A 21,656-nucleotide genomic window follows, 5' to 3' on the forward strand; every position below is an offset into this window, starting at 1 on the left:
CAGTAAATGACAGTCCAAAGTTATAGAGACCTGGTAAACAGGCCTCTGATCCTTGATTCTGTTTTACAGTATGTTGCCACCCAAGTTTCTGTTCCCTTTCTTGTCAATGCAACACTAGTGACTGTTTACTCAGACTTCTTCCTGGCAAGCAATGTGGCAAAGACCAGGAGTTAGGTAGTGACCAAGAAAAGCCAGGATCTGAATCAAGGAGAGAAAAGGAAGGACACCACTGATCTAGGTGGACTTTGGACGCCTTCTCATTAACCTTCTCTGACTGTAGTGAAGTCTTTCATGTAGCCACATCTCAATGCCTGCTGTTTTCCCTCAGAAGCCTGCCCTTTGCCAAGTTGGCCCATATTCCACAATTGCTACTGTTGCCCTCTCCATTATTCCCAGTCTACCTGCAGGATGTGTGTAGCTAGGGATTTGGATAACACCATCTGAGAGTAGTGATCTGGAGATGTAATAACCAAAAACAGAACATGCATTCTCTGGACATTATTTAGTCTCGTTATAAATTATGGTGACATATGCTATCTTTAAAGTCCACGGCCTCCCAGGGAGCTCATGCTATGGCAGATGCTCACTGAACTACTGGGGCAGAAGGAACTGGGCACCTGACTTTTAAATAAGGAAGCTTCTTTCCAAGAGTATTAGATTACTGATTCTTCGCCTGTTCTTGTACATCTTGCACTTAAATGCTTGATTAGGGAAAGAAAACAGGCTAATGAGTGGTAATGATTTTGCTATTGTATACCATGTATACTAACATGTAGTATAGCCTATCAGGATACAAGTAAGTAATGCTTACACATGAATGTCTGTGATGTAATATTCAGCACTGTAAAATTTATTATATATTATGAATGTAGTGTATAATTATACATATCACAATTCTTGTGAATCATGCTTATTAAAATTCACCGTGTGATGAAACTTATAATAATGTGTTACTTATAAGGTGTTTACTAATATATACTACAACATTGGCAAACTATGCTGATTTACGTATAACATAAGATGGGCATATTTTCTTAATTATTAATGATGAGTAATTTTATATAACTGAATATTTCATATATGAAATATCCATCTTTTCACTCATGTTATTTGATAGTACTAATTCCAAGATGTGGATGATGTGATGGTAAGAACATTGGATCAAAAAAAGAAGACTTCAGTTTCTGATCCAGTTGTGACAGTTACTACATATGCAACCTTTGGCAAGTCAAACTCCTCTGAAAATTCATGTCCTTACTTACTGAGAGGGCTCAGGATGACAGCTTCTCAAAACAGAACACCATCTGGAACCCGTAGATCACAACGTGTCCAGAACATAATACAGCCCTTAGAGTGGACAAGTTGGCCATATGTCCATAGTGGAAAAATTGTCACCTCTCTGAACAGTGTTCACAACTGTGATATAAAATGTAATCTATTTCAATGTAGTCTATCAGATATAATATCTTATAACTTATAGGATCAAGTTATAGCCTCAGTTATGATGCATATAAAAAGTCTGAAAAGTATAATTTATTGACAATTTTCAGCTATCAATGCTTGCATCCATCTAATACATAAAAATAGAAGGTAAATTTTGTTGAGTGTCAATAGCGGCAGAATTTTCTCCAACAAAATATAAATCTTTAGACAGATTTTATTTAACTTTGTGATTTTTTAATGTTAGCCTAAAATGGAGCACTATGCCTATAAAGCTATATTCCAAATTCATAGAAATAAATTTCTCTGAAAAGGTAGGTATGCAAAGTACTATATTTTTACAAGGAGATGTACAGAGAATCAAAGTAAAGTTTACAAATAGATGACTAGAGTCAGCCATGATTTGGGCCACATACTTATTATTATGAATGTTACATAATTCCACAGATAAGACCAAATTTTTTGATTGTATCTCACTAACACCTTGGAATATCAAAGTACTAAAAAAACAGCATTGAGCATCATCACATTCATAAGAATCCCTGTATGCTGCTTGCTGTTATGATGTCCAGATTGTCTGTGATAAAAGCTTTTCAACAACACTGCACTTCTTGTTGGTCTTTCATGTCTTTGCAGTATCTCCCAGAGAAGCAACACTTCTCCCTGAAGGTCCACATGCCAGTATTTGTACCCATTGGTGTTGGAATAAAAAAATTCAAAGCACTTTACTAAAGTGCCAGAAATGCAAATAGCAATCCCCAAACTTTCCTGTTTCTCTTTCAGGAATTATTTTTATATTGACTCTCTGATGTATGAGAAAAGAGAGTAACCTCTGGATTGACTCATTCATCTGAAAAATTAACTCATTCTTCTCCCTTAAAGGCAAACACTCAATTTCTAAATTCATATTTTGCTGTTTAATAAAAGTTCTTTCATTACTCCCTGGTGGTCCCAAAATGCAAAAGAATAAAAATAAAATAAATAAATTCAGGATTCAATGATTCAATTAACTGCTTAAATAAACAGTGTTATTAAGAATCTTAGCACTGGGTGCTGAAGCATTTAAACAACTACTTGCAAACAACCATGCTGTTTCTGGTTAGCCAAGAAATTTTCCTTCCCACTTTACAAATGAAAAAGATGAAAATGAAAAAAATCAACAAACTAAAACTATCTTCCTGACTCCTGCATTAGGTAACTGACAGAGATGACAGCACTATAAGGCTTAGAGTTCCTGAGCGGGAAATGATAAATACTCTGAAAACATCTGCCCTATTTCAAGATTTCATCTAAGGTTGCTGAATATAGAAACTTAAAGGTCCATCAGCCCAAACACACCAAACTATACCAAAGTGTAGTGAAATCTTAATGAACAGCTAGCTATAAAAGATCTTTAGATTCAGGATAAATATTCTGTAGAATCCTTTTATTTAAGGAATTTCCCCCATTGAAAGATTCTTTGACTACTGGGGCAGGGGGAAAATCTCCCTTTTAATAAACAGACTCTTTAGAGTGACTGTTAAAATGCTGATAAATGTGAGTATGTACTAGTGTTAATTTTGATCATTACAGAAAATATTTGCATAGCTATTCATGCATCCATTGAATATTTATTGACTGGCTACTGTCATTACTGCTTTTCTGGCCATTGGTGAGAGGGGATGAATGAGATAAACAAGGTCCCTGCTTTTAGAAAGTTGATAAAACAGTGAGGAGATAGGAAATAAGCAAACAAAAAAAATCAAATGATATCATTTCCCTTAAAAGCAACCACAATGAAAATATAAGGAAGGTTGGGTAACATGATGGCTACTAGAGGTGTGAAATGAGGGGAGGCCTGGTAGCAACATCAGTTGGAGTAGTCAGGGACAAACTTGTTTAACAAGGCAGATTTTGAGTGAAGATCAGGGGTTGAAAGATGGAGAAGTATGAATTCCATCTCAAGATTACATTAAGATACTGAGGAAATAATTTTGTTGTTTTAGAAATGTAGGCCAATGTGTCTATATAAGGATAAAAATAGGGGCAGAAAAATGATGAGGGATGATATTAGGATGGTGGTAAATCATGTGGAAATGTGATTTTTCATTGTCATTAGAGCTGTGCATATTTGGTGTTATAGTAGTATCAAACCCCTAAAGTTTGCTTTGACTAAACTTTGTTTCCCTATAACCAAGAAGAGCCATTTGTAATCAGAATTACTGCTTCCCCCCCTCTTGCAAACTTGATATTTGCCAAGTTCTTGAAGAGGAATTAAGTTCCAACAAAAATTCATCTAATCAATGCACAGATATTTATTGTACAACGTGCAAAGCGAAAAGTAAGTTTGCTTTTAGGACCCAAAGAAGCATTAAAAGAGGGAGAAGGGTTTAAATTGAACATTGAAAAAAAATAGCTCTCTGTCAGCTCACAGATTAGGTACTCAAAGGACAAAAAAATGGTTTCTAAATTCATATGAATAAATTTTCAAGAAAAGCACCATAATGTCATGGCACATTTTGAAATCAAGCAACAGACAACTCTGCCTCAAACTAAAACCCCGTCAGGCAAGTAGTTACATATGATAGCATAAAACCCCACACTTCATGTCTTTTCCTTGGTGTACCCTTACATATTTGATTTTGATTTTTCTTTTTTCTCATCTCTGTTTCTACATTAGGCATGTTAAAATGCAAGTCCAGACAGGACATGAGTAACTACCTACTTTTACTCTCAGGTAAAGGAAGTACCAATTACTTACAGCAGAAATAAACTCTTCCAACAATTTCAAGAATATGGATTATATCATACCTGCACAGACTGGTCTCGCCAACATGAGATTAGCTTCAAAAGCGGAAGGTCAGCGTCAGGTGTATGAGATTCATTCTTACCTAGAAATATGTAGAACACATTAATATCCTGAGAGTGTTAAAAATGATGTAACACACCGACCTTATCCCTGGCTGCACAATGGAACGACCTGGGTAATTTGTTTGTGCAAACACCAATGCACAGATTTAATCTTGCAGAAATTCTGATTTAGAAGGTCCAAGGGTGGAGGTGTGGCAGGCAGTAATACTTTGTAACAATATCTCAGATGATTTTCACGTATAGCCAGAGTTAAGAAATAAATATATGTTCATGTATACACACACACACACACACACACATATGTATATTTATATATATACCTATAAGAATTTTACATATGTATGTATATATAAGAATTTTAAATACATATAAGTAAGTATATACACACATGCATATATGTACGTACTTTTAGACATATTTCTACCAATAATATTAACACAAATTCAGATCAAATCATATTCATTTTTACAACTTAAATTCATCTTTGCACCTCTTTGCTAACCTAAGACAGATCACCAAATTTTGAAATTCCTTCCTCATACAAATAGTTTCTGAAATTCAATCCTGCTATGAATCAGTTTCTATAATATGTAAAATCAAATAAAAGACTTCCTTTGATTTGTCCTTACCCAGCAATTCCACTCTGATCAATAGGTAAAGCACTAATGCTTCAATTTGACTCATTTTGTTATGTATTGTTTCTTTTAAGTTTGCCCTTTTAAATGTCCTTTCTATCTCTGCCTTAATGTTCCATGTGAAATTTTAAGAGTGAAGTAGGGCTTGGTCTATTTAAATTGATCCACAGAGTGCCCAGAAGTTCCCTACACAAAAAAGCACTTAATAAGTACCTTTTCATTAATTGAAAATGTACATATAATCACCCAAAGGAAAAAATCAATGAATTAAGGCTTTCTGATAGCTAAAGTATATTATGTCAGTGTCAAATCCTAGGAATAAGATGGGGGAAAAAGATGATGGCTTTCCCCAGTGGGCAAATTGCTACTCTGCTTATTTAAATTAATGTTCTCATACAGTTTGACATTCTGATATCAAATATTTAAATTAACATTGTTACAATATACCTTTGATTGAATCATCATCCTATATAGTAATATGAATGATATTTTATATATTTTAATATATATTTTATCATATTAGTAGTTGAAGAAAATGTGATAGAAAGTATTGGATATAATACTTGGAACATAAAAATTAGAATAAAAAAATACGTATGAAATTTTGACTATTATTTTTTTCTGTAGGAGCATATGATATGAATTTGAAATGGCCAAATAACATATATTATAGAGATTTATGATTTTGAAGTCATATTTTCCATTTATTCCAGAACACAGAAGGGAACAGAAAAAATCTTCTTTTGATCTCTTTCCTTTCTCCCTCTCTCATTTTGTTGACCTTGTGACTCAACCATCAAAGCTAAGTATTGGTCTCAACTGTAACTACTTACTGGCATCATGGGGTACTTCACAGTGCACTTTAATGTGATGTTAAAATTTTAATATGAGATAGAAATGAGAGCCAACTTTTCTTGGCAACGTCAGTGAGTTAAAGAATTAATTGCAACTTCAGAGGGAAAGATGAAAAGAAAACATCCCAGGCTTACCAATATAACCCAGTCACTGTTTCTGCTGACAGAAATGAGTATTGGTTCTTGTCAACCCTTTAGAATGAGTGCCTCAGAGTATTAATTTATTCTTCAGAATCTGGCTTTATAAAATTAACAACATGGAGTAAATCCTTTTACTTTCCATCTATTATTAAAAAGAAAACAATCTTGTGTTTTCAGTATTTAACTGAATTTTAAATGGTATAAATGCCATCCTAAATATTAGAGATATTATTCAGTAATAATATTGGTTGCTTAAACTGCTTTGGGTGGGAAATCAGAGGAGAAGAGGGAATGCCTTGGCTCTAGTTAGCAATTCCCTGTCTTTGCAGAAACATGTATGTTAAACATTAAATTCTAATACCATTCCCCATATAAAAAATGAATATCAAATACCTAACTCTAACAAGAGCAACTATCTAAGAAGACAGCCAGCAGACCAGATGAGGGCCACATAGAGGGAACACTATTTACAATCATAAATGTCAGAAATGACCTGACAGATGGAAAGAAAAAGAAAGGTTAGGAATCAGATTTGGATTGGAATTTTGATTATGAATGAATCATCTAACTTCTATGAGCCCCAATTCTTCTGAAAGTAAAAAATAGAGTTCTTTCTACTTTGTAAAGTTCTTTATATATTAAATGAGATAATATATCTAAATCCATCAGTATAATTCTTAGAATACACTAAGCCACTCATACTTGAAAAAACCTTGAGAAGTTTTCTCTAACAGTTTTGTGAGGGCCTCTGTGCACAAATGTTCAAGTAAATCCATTAAACAAGTCAGGCACTACACAACTTTAGAAAAAACATGCATATCAAGTCTGAAAACTTATCGTTACTTTCAAAATGTAGTAAATAAAGTTTTTAAAGGAGTAAGTAGTAAGTGAAAGAGTTGAATCTTGAACCTCAGTCATTTATTTCCCAAGCCATTGTTTTATTTACTACTTATCCCTTAATTTTATTCAGTCACTAGTTTTATTCATCCACTAATTCAAAAAGTGCTTGTTTAAATTCTTCTCCTTATTGTTCGAGGAACTGGGGACATAACAGTGAATAAAACTATCCTAAAAGTATAACCCCCATCAAACTTACATTTCAATAGCAGGCAGAAGATGACAAATAGAAAAAGTGACAGTGAAAAGGTTTTAAATAGTACAAGAAGAAAAGAGGTAGGGAGGGCTAAGGAAGCACTGAGTTGGCACCTTTGTTGACTAAGTGGCATCTGAGAAGACTTAAAGGTCAAGGTGAGTGGAGGGAGGGTAGGTTGATCCATACAGATATCTGGATAAAGAATATTCTGTGCAAAGGTACAGCCAACACAAAAGGTCTGCTTGTTGTATTTGGTTAAGAATAAAAAGGTGAGAGTAGGTGTAACTGAGTTTAACTAGGTGGTGAGGATGTGATGGTGTGGATACAGTGGCCAGGTCAAATGGAGCCTTATGGTCTTGTGAGCTCTGGGAAGGACTGTGACTTTTATTCTGCATGAAAAAAAGTCACTGGAAGGCTGTAAGTAGAGAAAGGAGATTCTGAGTTAGATCGAAATGGCTGCTTAATTGGGAATGGAGGGTATGAGCCAAGAATAGGACCAGAGAGGTGATGGGGAATCTGCTAAGGTCATCCAGGCAAGAAGGATGAAGGCTCACACCAGTGGAGTGAGTGGTCATGGAGGTGGTGAGAAGCAGCAGGATTCTAGGATGTATTCGGAAGGTGGAACCAACATGATGACTAAAATTGTGGATGTGGGATATGAGAGACAGGGAAAGTAAAAATGATATCAAAGTTCTTGGCCTGAACAACTGGAGTGACACCTACCATTTATTGAGATAAAGGAGCATCATGTGGCACCAAAAGAAAATCTAAACACTGAGATTGTTACTCAGAAGCATATAAGAGTTTTATACAGAAGAAGATGACCTTCTGAAATAGCAATAAAATTCTCTAATAATCATTCAGTAGTAAAGATATCAATGCAAAATAAACCTTCCAATAAATCACATGTGACTTTAATTTAATATCCAAATATTTTCTTTGCTGAAAGTTTCAAACTTTTAGGTATTTCAAAGATAATTTGTGAAATCTATATTTTATGCAATGTTACTTATTTTACCAATATCATTTAGTTACAAAATATCATTTCATAGGAAAAAATAAATATGATCATATCCATGCCTATAACTTCCTTACCATTTCTTAAGTAACCATAGAAGCTTGAAATATGCAAAATATCATTCCCAGGACTTTTTGCCTTATTATGTATAGATTCTGTTTTGAAAAATCTGTTGGGAAAAAGAAGTATATACAGAATATTATTGAAAGGCTATGAAAAATAATTTGAGAAAATAAATTGAAGATGTGAGTACATGAACACATTAGCAAATTGGGAACTGAGCACAGATTATTTTTAGGAATATCTTCCATATTAATCTGTTTTGTGATTCTCATTTCTGACTAAAATATTAATCCCAATTGAATTGCAAATCTTAGTTAACCAGGATTATTTGTGACCTACTTTTATAAGACAAACCTTGCTACTTAAGGAAATGACTTCTGGCTATTGCAACAAACATTTGAATCCTATATGTTGACATCTGTCAAAAAATCCTCCCCAGTTACCGGCAGACTTTAACCTAGGTCTGAGTTTAAATTATGGGGATCTTTAGATACTATCAGGGATGTTCTCATTATGAGCTATTTCCTTAAATTTATTTAAATCATGTACTCTTTGTTAAGTGTACAATGATTTGTCAACTTCACAACCTCAATAAAATGTTAGAGAAGTGGCAAAATTTGTTGAAAGGATTTGTTGAAGGATTTGATATAACAAATTCAATATATATTTTTGTAATTTCTAAAAAAAAAAAAATTGTCCAGGCTCCAACACTCCAATAGCTGATCAAATTTGGGGTGACTGACTTAGAGAAACAGTTCATAATTAATTCTGATACTCCATTCTGTAAGGTTTATTTTTGATGAAAATTAATTTTTTTTTTTTTTTTTTTTTTTGCGGGGGTGGGTGATGGAATGGAGGGCCACATGCTTGCTAGGTAAATTCTCTATCAGAGAGCTATATCCAGAGGTCTAGGAGAAGGCTTTAAGGAATCAACTAATATCTGGCAACAATTTAAAGGCCATTTAATGAAAGGCATGCTGAAAGCCCATAAATTCTCTTGCAGGACATGAAATACATCCTCTCCATCCTATACTCTATTTCATGAACAAACTCAGAGTGAAGATAGTAACCAACTCTTTCATGTGCTCTGTGAAATTATAATAAGCAGACAAAATTGTTTGCAGCTCATGTTTTTAAGAATTTTAAGAAATCTTAGGAATAATCTTTCTACCCAATTCATTTTGCAAATGAGGGGAAAAAAAGCCCCAAAAGTCTAAGTGACCAGCCCAAAGTTACACAGCTGGTATGACAAGAAAATCAGCATTCAGTTCTAGGTTTTCAGATTCCTGGGCCATTGCATTTTTTTTTTTTTCCACCATAGTTTGGTGTTATATAATCTTAATAACAGAAAAGTTAAGGAAAAAAAAAGACTATTCAAAATAATAATTTAAAAAAGATTTAGGCATTTAAAATGAACACAGTAAATAGAGAAAAATTGCATATATGAACCACAATTTTACCAATCTTTTGTTTTCTATTATTAGAACCAACAAACTGAAAATTAAAAGTCTTGTAACATGGAAACATTACAATGGAAAAAAGCATAATGGTGAATCTGATAGAATTCATTTAACTTTCTCCAGTCTATGGGTTCACTGAGGGCAAGGCCTCTATTACACTGTGCCTTGCAGATACATGTTGAACTGATCTCTTGTCAAAGAATAGAAACATCTCGGAAAATTTACCATGTCACCGGCAATGCAAACAGCATCTCCTCTAGAAAAGCCTTCTGATGGATTTATCCCACTCTGCTCTCTCTACTCCAACCACAAGACCTACTTATTCACATAACCAATGTTTTTTCCTTAAGCCTTTCCTCTGTTTCAGTGTTTTCTTTGTTTCATGTATAACATGTTTATCATTTGAATGAGTCCTACCCAAATCATAAGTTCATTTTAATTTTTTTCTCTAGTCCAGTGCTAAGAATATAGTTTAATAAATAAGCACTTGGTGAACTAAACTCAGTTCTGTAACAACAGTCTGTGAAAACTACACTGAAAAGGAAAACAGAGATGCAGAGATGCAGTTAGTACTGGAGAAGCTGGAAGACTGCTCTGGTGCTTAGCCTGTCCTACCTCTCAGAAGCTGAATTAACCTACGGCTCAACACTTTCTATAAGCCTCATTATTCCTATCCCTACAATGAGCAAAACAAAACTACTAACAGCACAGCTTTGATGTGCACAGTAAATGAAACAATGTATGTAAAGGGATTACATAATGACTAGCAAATGTTCAACACTCAAGAAACAATAGCTATGTTGTTACTAAATTGTACTTTCTATAATGAATTAGTGGAGAACCTCTTCTATTTTATCATGCTGAAACATAAATTTAATGATATGATTTGATATATAAAATTTTCAAATTTTTCTACTCCTGATAATATATATCTTCATAAGCATTTATTTACATATGGTTTGCTCATACTTAATTCATATGTGTATAATTGATTTGAACATATATATATGTACTCACCTACCTACCTACTCCTTAAACATTTAACATTATGACTTTCCTCACACATATTTTGAGTACAATGGATATTTGTTGAATGAAGTAATTTTAAAATATATACATGTATTGGCAAATTATCCTCCAATCCCAAAGGATTAATAAGATTTCCTTAATTGTGTTTTAAACCAAATAAGTTTTTGCATATCTACTACCATCATTAGGAAGAAAGAAACACTAGAGAGCTGAATATTGCAAATAATATTTTTTCAAATATCCCAAATTAGAATAGTCAAAATCTTTAGGCATGTCTTACCTGTCAAAATCACAGGCCAATTCTGAAGGCATGTTGACTAACTTATTAACTAAAAAGAGTCTGCTCAATAAATAAACTATAGTATTTGACTCCTCGAAAGAATCACAATTATTTTCTAGTCTTCTTGGTGTTCCAACATGATTTGGAAGAGTGGCTGTGTATTTATTTGACAACTCCAAAACTTTTCTGGAAAACAAATTTACTCTCGAGTACTCTTTCTTCATTTCAGAATTGCATAAATCCCAACCTGGCAGCATCAATGAGAAGTGGTCTTCATTTGAAGCAAGCCCTAAGGAAACAGGACCCTGAAGCTTTAAAATATTGAGATGATTAATGCAGAGATTATCTAGGTCTTTATCCACTCCCCATGGCAAAAGGCAGGACAGAAACAATTTAGCAGTGTCTATTGTGAGGTTGGCATCAACTTTTCTTGATGCTTTGGTATGCTTCTTCTTGGAGCTCTTTGTTTTCTTCTGCCTTTTAATATCATCATTTTCTTCTATGAATTTGATGGCATTGTTTCCTTGGATCAGGCCATCATTGAGAGGCTTGGCTTGGGCCTCTGCTGAGAGAGAACCACTAGCAGTTTTATTTCTTTTTATTGTCAGTGTCTTCTTCTCTACTGTGCTCTTGGCTCTCCTCAAGATTTCACTACCATAGAATGAATTGGAAGGGTCAGCAGCACTGAGTGGAGTCGGCAGCAAAAGTTTAACAAGGTTTTCCAGATCAAATAGAAGAATATGAAAGCCAACATTACTCCATTTTGTTTTCACAGGCAAGACATTAAAAGGTGTTGGGAAAGACTTAGCGTCAGCAACCTAAGGAGAAAAATATTTGTACATCAAATTCTTGTTTATAAATTATTGTATTAAATGTTCCATGATGTCAAAGTGTCATAAAAAGGAAATATGGATGAAGTAAGAGTTAAAGGCAAGAACCATTAAGTATAGCTAAAGATGTCATGTCAATAGTTTTGTCTTAGCTATAAAAATTCTTTCTTAAATTGAACATTTTATATTGTGACATTCTTCCTTTCCCCTTTTAAAAATTATTTATTTATTTATTTTTAAAATACATGACAATAGTGGAATGCATTACACTCATTATTACCCATTCTTCCTTTCCACTTTTAAAAAAGGCCTTTTTTTTTTTTTTTTTTCCTCTAAGTAAATTTGAATTAGGCCTTTGGAGCAAGATGGCACTAGATGAACATCCTTTGCTATATACTCACATCTTCTTATTATAGTCACGGAAACATAAATGGGAGTTCATATCCCACTTGAATCAAAGTGTGAAATATAATATATCAAGAACTATGTAATGTTTTGAACTACCTACAATAAAAATTAATTAAAAAAAAAAGAAAAAAATGAGTATGCAAATTAAAAAGACCAACAGTTAGAATACCTGCAGACATTAAGCAAGTAGTTTAACATGACAGTTTCTCCAATTTTTGTTTAAAATTTTGAATAATTAGAAATGATCTTAATGTTAACCTACATCTGATTGATTTCTCTGAGCATTTCTTGCTCAAAGACAAAACCAAAAATCTTACCCTGGTGACTTGCATTTGATTTTGCCCACAAATTGGCAATAACTTCCCAGAGTCAATATATTCCTGTTCACTTATGATGCCCCTTCCTTGAGTACCCTGTGACCTCTCACCAACCCATCACTCTCTATCCTCTTCCTTGTACTTGTTCTTCTTCTTACTACTTGTTATTATCTTATGTTATATGAAAAACTTATTAGTATATTTTATGTTTGGTCCATTAGCATTTAAACTTCACCTTTGAAGACATTGTTTGTTTCCAGTGCTTAAAAAATGATGCTGTTATAAAGACTCAATAAATATTTGTTGAATTAAAAATGGCATATTTATACAATGAGATACCATTTATATATTTTTAACTGATAGTGTTAGCTATGTTAATTGATTAAAAAAAAATAGGTGCCTTTTAGGCAGAAAAATAACCCTCTTATAAACACGTGTGCACATAAATATAAAGATATTTTAAATATACATATACACACACACTAATCTACACATATGTAGACATAATATATAATACAGACCCAAAGAATATGCACCAAAATGTTAACAACAGTTACTTTGGAATTGGGAATTACAATGATATTTATCTCTATTTGAACTTTGAAATTCAAGTTTTGAATTTCTGAAATTTTAAGTCATGATATTTTTAATTTATAATAATAAAAAAGAAAATTTTTAAAACAGACCATTGCAAATTATAAACAATAAAAAAGTGAAATGTAAAAAGTATCTTTTTCTACCATAAAGATTAATATACCAACTGAGCTATATCCCCAGTCCCCAATATAATTTTTAATAAACAGCTTTTGTAAATCAATGAGTACCATAAAAATTGAAAAATGGGTAAAGACAATCAAAAGCAATTCACAAAAAAATTAAAATATGAAAAAGTGGTTACCACAAGTAATAATCAAAGGAAGTAAAATTAAGATAGTACCATTCACTATCTGTTAATTTAGGAGAATTTCTTACATTATTTTAGTAGATATATTTATTAATACAAAATAACATATAATCAACTATTTAGTCTTTTCAGAATTATCAATGTACAATGGAAATGTTGTATATAAAGAAACATGAACAAAACTATGTAGCATGACTATTCATAATTATCCCAAATTAGAAACTAAATATCCATCAACAGTAGAACAGGTGGGGATACAATAATGCATCCATGCAATGGGAAAATATTCAATGAAAATGAAAGAACTGTTGCTACATTCAACAAATTATATATACCAACTACAGATCTCACCAACATACTGTCAACTTAAGAAATCAGACACAGAAGAATTAACTCTCTATGGTTTCATCCCTGATACTTTAAAAAAATAGGAGAAAACTAAATGATAGGGTTTAGAAAATAGTTACCTTTCAAAGACAGGGAGACAATTGTTTCTGGTGTGCATACATATGCTATTTTATGATCTACGTGGTTATTTATTGCTTTTAAGTGGAAATTTAAATTATTTTTAAAATTTGTTGTTGTTTTTACAGATTTTTTAAAAAGCCATAGTGAATATTCTTCTGATACAAATCACATGGTGACACATCTGCAAAAGTTTCGAGAGTGATACTGAGGATGAATACTTTCAGCTCTGTGCTATTATTTCAAATTCTTTTCACCAATTTGTGAAAAAATTTGCACCAGTGGCTGCACTAATTTGTAACCTCAGAAGCATTGTGTAAAATGAGTTTCCTTTGCTCCACATACTTATCAATATAGGCTTTCTCATTTTTGTCAATATGGGGAATATAAATTGGTATCCTTGTGATTTTAATTGCTTTTACTATTGCTATTGAGTACCATTCCAATATTTTATTAGTCTTTTATGTTTGATAAAATACCTATTTGGCTTTTATAACTTTTATTTTCATATTGATTCGAGGTAGTTTTAATATTTATCTAGGAAATATTTCTTTGTTAGTTAGTGTTCCAAATACCTTTTCCTTATTTGTAGCTTGTCTTGTTACTATTTGGAGGGGATGGGTACTAGATTGAACTCAGAGGCACTCAACCACTGAGCCACATCACCAGCCCTAGTTTGTATTTTATTTAGAGACAAAAGTCTCACTGAGTTTCTTAGAGCCTCACTATTGCTGAGGCTGGCATTGAACTGACTATCCTCTTGCTGCAGCCTCCAGAGCTGCTGGGATTATAGGCATGCACCACAGTGTCTGGCTCTTGTAACTATTTTTAATGGTGTTTTTTGATGAACACTGAGTTCTTCTTTTAATACTATCAAATTAGGAAACACTTTCCTAAAAGATTATATTCCTGTGTTTTTCTTTAAATTAATATTTCCTGGGGGCTGGGGATGTGGCTCAGGCGGTGGCGCGCTTCCCTGGCATGCGTGCGGCCCGGGTTCCATCCTCAGCACCGCATGCAGACAAAGATGTTGTGTCCGCCAAATACTAAAATAAAATTAAATATTAAAATTCTCTCTGCCTCTCTCTCCTCTCTCTCACTCTTTCTTTAAAAAAAAATATTTCATGCTCAGAAGAAATAAAATATTTACCTATTTTTTTCATAATTTATAGTTTTATACAACTTTTTAAATCTTCAATGGTTTTATTTTTCATTTTTGTGTTTGATTTGCCATAGGTAACAATTTTCATGTTTTTATGTTTTGATATCTGACTGTTTCAATGTCATTGTGAATTTGCCCTTTTCTCACTGATCTCTATTACCTGAGGCATCATTTGATTTATCTGTTACTACAGAACATGAAATTGTACACTAGTATTAGAAAAAGACCTAACATCTAGTTGGGCAAGTTCTCCTACCTTAGTCTATGTTTTTTTTTTTTTTAATTTTTTATTCTTTCATATGAATTTGACATCATTCATCAAATTGTAACTATTTGTTAAGTTATATCTATCTCCCAGTTATTTAGGCCATATATAATTTCTTTTGATAGTTTTTCTAATTGTGCTAAAGAATGTCTGTATTTGATTGTCAAATATTTGAATCTGTGGTATCTATGAGTCTTTTCTTTATTTTTATTGCCTCTTTTTTTCTTACTAGAAATTTGTCAATTTTGATATTCTTCTCAAAAGACCAACTTTTGACTTTGTTTAGCCCGTCAATGGAAGAATGTTTCTCTTGAAAGACAGTTTTGCTGAGTACCCAATTTTAGCTTGATTTCTCTTCTTTTTGGTATTTTTGAAGGTGTTATTCTGCAGTCTCGTGGCTTCCTTTGATGCAGCTGACAGGTCAGTCAGGTGCTATTCTATCTCTCATCTTTTTTCTGCCTTTTTTTTTTTTTTAAAGATCTTTTGTCTTTAATATTCTGCCACAAAATATAACTTCTAGGTAGCATTTTTTTTTTCCCAAATCCTATATTGTATCTGAGTACAGTTCCCATTTCTCATCTTTTGAATGATGGTCAAACTTCTGTTTTAAAATATTTTGTTTCCTCATCTTATCATCCCCTATGGAACACCAATTAGATGTTTGTCAGAGGCTTTATATTTCCTGTGATTCTTTACATCTCTCTGTCTCATGCTGGAAAATCTCTAGAGATGTTGATTTTCAGTTTGCCAATTTTCTTTTCATCAGTCGCTAATATGCTACTCATCTTACGCACTGAGTTTCTAGAAGTTCTGTTTGGTCCTTTTAAAAAATAAATTAGTCATTTTTGTAGTCAATTATTTCTTATTCATATTTTTTTAATTCTTTATTAAAAAAAAATACTTGTTTTACTTTCTGCATCTGCAATTCTGAGTTCTAAATCTTTGTTTTACCCTGCTTTTCCATTCTGCTAAGGCTTTCCTGCTTTCTTGCTTACATTGGTTGGGATTGTGTATGTTTGTGTTCAATGTTATCAGTGAGGATCCTGTGAGACACACTCTTTAACAGAAGATTTTAGTTTGTGCCTGTCAGATATCCAGGACCCTTTGTAAGAAAGAAATTTCCTCTTCAAAGTTTTTCATTCCAGGACTGGGACCAGCAAACAATGATATTTCCATCCTCTCTTTCTGTAGATCATAGCCCTTGCTTTGGTTCACTTTTTTACTGAATATGTACCTCTTACGGGACCATGGATTTATGCAGCAGTCTCCAACATTCCATCACTGTCTTGGACCTGTGTATTTTCTCTAATCACCTAAGTATTAGTTAAAATTAAAACTAGAAACTCCCAGGGATTAACATATGCCTTTTCAGCATTCTCCTGACCTGTCTTCACCTGTATTCCCATTTTGTTTTTATCTTTAAGAATTTCCTTAAGTTTCTTTTTAACTCAGATATGAATTAGTCCTAAAGATGATTTCAAAAGTAGTGTGTCAATTATTTTTAGAGATTGGCTAGGAATGATGTTCAGGTTGTTAGCCTACTAATAGATGAAAACTGGATTTGGAAAAAACATTAAAAATTAAAATATTTATTTTTGAAAATGGAAAGAGAAAATTAGTTTTCTCATATATTTTGGTGTGTGTAAATTGGTATCTAGTTTATGGCAGGCAATTTAGCAATCTCTATCAGTAACCTTAAAATATTATATACCCTTTAATGTGGAAATTCCTTTAAAGATAATTTATCATAACGAGTAATTATAAACATAATAAAATCATACAAATTGAAGGATCTTCCATATCAATGAGCTGAAAATAACTTAAATGCCCAACAATACAGAGTTGGCTAAATGCGTGCACAACAAAATATGATGTGGCCATTAAAAACAAGATTTTATAAAATATATAATGTCATGGGAAGAAATTTACATATACTATTGATGGAAAATATCTAGATTTTTTAAAAGTATAATCCCATTTTTTATAAAATTACAGATTTCTTAATGTCTATTTTTGATTATAGGTATTTTAAAAATTTCTGTAAAACCTATATTAACTGTACCAAAAAGAAAAAAAAAAACCATTTTAAAAACAGTCATCAAAATTGCTAAGAAAATGTCAGTAACAGACAAGATTATCTAATTTTTTTTTTTTCATGTGCTGTAGTTTGGATCTTAAATGTCCTTCAAAGGCTATATGCTAAAGAGTTGACTGCCAGCCTGCAGTGCTATTGGGAGGACATGGAACCTTTAGAAGGAGGGCCTAGTGGAAGGAAGTTAGGTCATTGGAGTGTGCTCTTGAAGGGGATGGTGTGACCCAGGACCCTTCTGTCCACTCTTTCTCCTTGCTTCTATGTGGTAAGAAACTTTGCTCCACCATGTGCTCCCTGCCACCATGTTTTGCCTTGCCACAAGGCCCAAAATAACAGAGCCAGGCAGCCATGGACTGAAATCTCTGAAACCATGAGCCAAAATGAATCTCAGGTCTTTTGTTAGAACAAAGGAAAGCTTATTATCACAACATGTACCTTAAAAAAAATTATATATATATATATATATGATTTTATATATATATATATATATATATATATATATATATATATATATATATATATATATAATCAACAAAAGCCTAACAATAAAGTTTATAAGACAAATAATCAAACACTAATATTTTAAGTATAAAATGAATTAACAGAAATTAATTAGTAAATTATTTGTATCTCAAGAGACAAAATGTTTTTTAAAAAAGGAGACAAAAATATCCTAGAGGTAGATAGTTTTTAAGCCATTTGTCTCAATTAAAAGGAGAAAAGTTTATATTTTATACTGTCTTAGTTTTGATCTCAACTAAAATTTTAGCATACTTAATAAACAGAAAGTAGAATATCAAATGCTATCGAGTGCTCATTTCAATCAGGACACTAAAGGACTGTTGATAGTTTCTCAAAACTATGTGGCAAGATGTATCATTTTGGCAATATGTACATATTATCTTCTTTAATTCAGATGTTACCTCCTGCATCATGTCCTTGGAGGTTACCATTCTCAGTTTCATCCTTTGGAACCAGCACAGGATTACATTTACTCAGCCTTCATTTAAGGGGTTCCTGCTGAGTATCCATGATGTAGGATGTGTTATGAGTAACATACACACAACGGGGAGGAAGGCTCAGCTCTATTGGTGTAGCTCATACTGCACACTCAACAAAGGAAGAAAAGAATAAACATACAGCTTGATGAGAACAGGGTAAAAGCAAATATAGGCAACTATTCGGATGGGGAGCAGACACCCTGCATTTGACCTGGAGGATAGAAGAAGTCTGAGCAGAAGTAATACCAAAACTGAGATTTGTAAAACTAAGAGAAATGAGCTAAAAAAAAAAAAAAAAAAAAAAAAGAAAAAGAAAAAAAAAAGTGAGAGACAAGAGGGTTTCAGGCAAGGGGATGAGACAATCCCTGGGGTGATGGCTGAAGGAAGGAAGGGTAGGTAAGTACAGAGCATGAACAGTGTCCTGCAGTCTAGCTAGAGAGGAAAATATTGGAATGTTAGAGAATGAGCTAACCATAAGAGATGGGGAGCCAGGTTACATAAAGTTTCATAAACCCTAATGAGTTTCAAATTTATTCTAAGAGCAATTATGATATGTGAAGGGGAATTTCAACAAGGAATTTACCCATTCACAAACTACTTGCAGTGGTTTCTTCTGTGTTACTGGTTAGTCAAGTGGGCAAAAGGCAGAGTTTGCCCTCTTCTGTAATTGTACTCCTCCAAACTAGAATATTTTCTGGCCATAGCATCTGGATCTCTCCAATTATTGGGACAATCAAAACCATAACAGTGAATTTAGCAATATGATATACTTCCTATTCTCCATATAGCCACAAAAGTTTGCTATGTTGCGATAAAAAAATCCAAATTTCTTTCTCAAAATATGGTCCCCTTACCACAGGAGAAACTAAACATTTTATATTGTTTCAAAATTCAAAATGTTATTCCAAATTTATTCAACACACAACAAAGTTGTTTTTCATTTGGAAATAAGTACATTAGATTGTAAGTATAAACATTGCTCTGTTTTAATATAATTCTAGCTTGAAATTTTTTGAAATTTTAGAAAGTATATATTTAAAGTCTTGTTATCAAAAGACCTTGAAACCATAAATACCAATATTTTCGACATAAGTCATATAGAAAAGTATAATAAATCTCTATAATAGTGATTCTAGTTTTTACATATAGGTTTAGCAGACATAACTTTCAGCAATGTTTAGCAAAGTCTATAAAAACTCTTTACCTTATTTATGTATTATCTGTATACATTGCATTTCTCAAACCAAAATTCTTTTAAAAGTAGCATGCTAAGCTGGGTATGGTGGCACACACCTGTAATATCAGCTACTTAGCTGTTCCTGAGACAATCCCAAGTTTGAGGCCAGCTTCACTAACTTGGTATAGTCATAAGCAAATAGCAAGACCCTGTCTCAAAATAAAAGATAAAAAGGACAAGAGATGTAGCTCAGTGGTAGAGTGTCTCTGGGTTCAATACCTAGTACTGCAATAAATAAATAAATAAAAATAATGTAGCATGCTAAATCATTACTGAATGATGTTGTGATAAAATATAAACATTAATTTCAGAATAATAAAGCATATCTAAAACATTCTAACAAAAGTGTTTTAGAAACATTCACCAATATTGTTAATTTTTTTTAAAAAAACTTGCTAATATTTAAAAAGTTTAAAACAAGTAATGAAATGCGAAAAGTATTTTATTCAATCATTCTGTAGACCAGTGCAGAAATGTGAGGACTAAATATAAATTTTAAGCTACTGGTTCACATGTTGCTTGCAGCATGCTATGTGATTGCCTGACAGATCATTTCCCACCAAGTGAATTTGCACAGAGAAGGTACTGCACTTCCCCCAACAAACATCACCTTTAGTGCCACTCTCTGAAGGTGCAGGTTAAGCAAGAGAGGAGAAATTGTCCACAATCAAGACAGCAAGAGGGCAGCTTGCTAAAAGACAATTCATTCCAAACTCTGAACTTTGGAGGGGCTCCCAGTGAAATAATGCTGGTACATCTACATGTGAATACATGAACAGCAGGTGGGGAGTAGGAAGAGGCACACATGTGTTCTTTGTCTGAAGGACACAGACTTTGGGAAAAGCTACTGAGTCAGAAAGTCTGCAAGAGTAGGATTCCAGATGGCCATCAGGCAGAATTCATTCCTCGACTACCTACAAATACCCTGAATGAATCATAAGTAAAACTGAAGACAACAAATTGAAATGCAGAACAACCCAATACATATATAAAAAGAAAAAATAAAAAGACTAAAAGTTTGGAGGAAAAATATAATAGGTGTGAAGATACAAACCTAACACACACACACACACACACACACACACACACACACACAACTAAAATATGTATCACTTCATGGATTTATTTTCTTTTTCCTTTATCCCACTATGTCCTATTTTGCCTCCTCTTACCTGACTCAGAAAGACAGGAGAAAGTGGTTAAACAAGACTGGTTTGGAGATGAAATGCTCTTTACTCCCTGCCTTTGAAGATAGAAATACACTTTATAACAACATGTTCTGATGAAACTTCTCTCTCAAAACATATTGGATCCCCCACTGAGCTTGTTATAAAAGGATATGACCTGCCCAACCTACCACAATCAGAAAATACTTTGGGTAAAACCAATGGTGAAAATTACCAATATCTCACTCTTGTGACTTTTTGCAATGAGACATAATACAAATATTTAAATACTAAGTGAGAAAACATATAGGTGTTAGCTGCTAAAACATTTTCGATTTTTAGTTACTTTAATAAATAAAGAATTTAGAAATTCTCTCATATGACTCCTCCTTAAATAAAGTGGAAGTGAGAGGCAGAAGTGAAATGATTTGTTCCACGTGACCCATTTGGAAAATAGCTAAGCCAGGATTTTCAAGTTTGTGTTTTTTTCAATTATCCTACAGAGGACACTGGTCACTGTTAACGCTTCAAGAATATAATAATGTTGTTGTTTCTTTGTTGTTTCTGGACAAACAAAGGTCTTATGAGCTAAGCACTCATTTAATGAGATTCCATATTCACTCAGCTGTGTAAAGAAGAAAAAGTTATCATTACCTGAATATATTCACCAATGAAGCAATTGCGTATATATTGAGTGCACAAACTCCTTTTAAACTATAAAGGCCATGCCTCTTCTTTACTTGAGATCTGACTGGTTATCAGATGATGTAATTCAGTTACAAAGTAGGCACCAAATCCTGCTACACATTCAGGGTCTCACTAAACCCATAGCAGTGATGAAAAAATTACTGAAGATATACATACCCAATACCACAGACAAATAAGGATGCAGCAGAGGTGACCAGGTAACTTGAGAATATCAATCCTGAAGTGTCAAATGAAAAGC

At 33.1% G+C, this 21,656-nt stretch overlaps 1 protein-coding gene across 3 annotated transcripts in view; it reads right to left on the minus strand.

Moving 5' to 3' along the window:
- Wdr72 (WD repeat domain 72) overlaps nucleotides 1-21,656 on the minus strand; it is a 185,280-nt gene that overhangs the window by 77,329 nt on the left and 86,295 nt on the right. For all 3 annotated transcript variants that reach the window (XM_077109030.1, XM_076848584.2, XM_077109029.1), the window contains exons 14-16: nucleotides 10,864-11,681; nucleotides 8,109-8,200; nucleotides 4,231-4,310 (exon numbers count right to left, since the gene is read on the minus strand). In XM_077109030.1, coding sequence (XP_076965145.1) covers nucleotides 4,231-4,310; nucleotides 8,109-8,200; nucleotides 10,864-11,681 — 990 coding nt within the window. The remainder of the gene's footprint in view (nucleotides 1-4,230; nucleotides 4,311-8,108; nucleotides 8,201-10,863; nucleotides 11,682-21,656) is intronic.

Source organism: Callospermophilus lateralis, chromosome 3 (assembly GCF_048772815.1).
Source record: "Callospermophilus lateralis isolate mCalLat2 chromosome 3, mCalLat2.hap1, whole genome shotgun sequence".
Classification (NCBI taxonomy): domain Eukaryota; kingdom Metazoa; phylum Chordata; class Mammalia; order Rodentia; family Sciuridae; genus Callospermophilus; species Callospermophilus lateralis.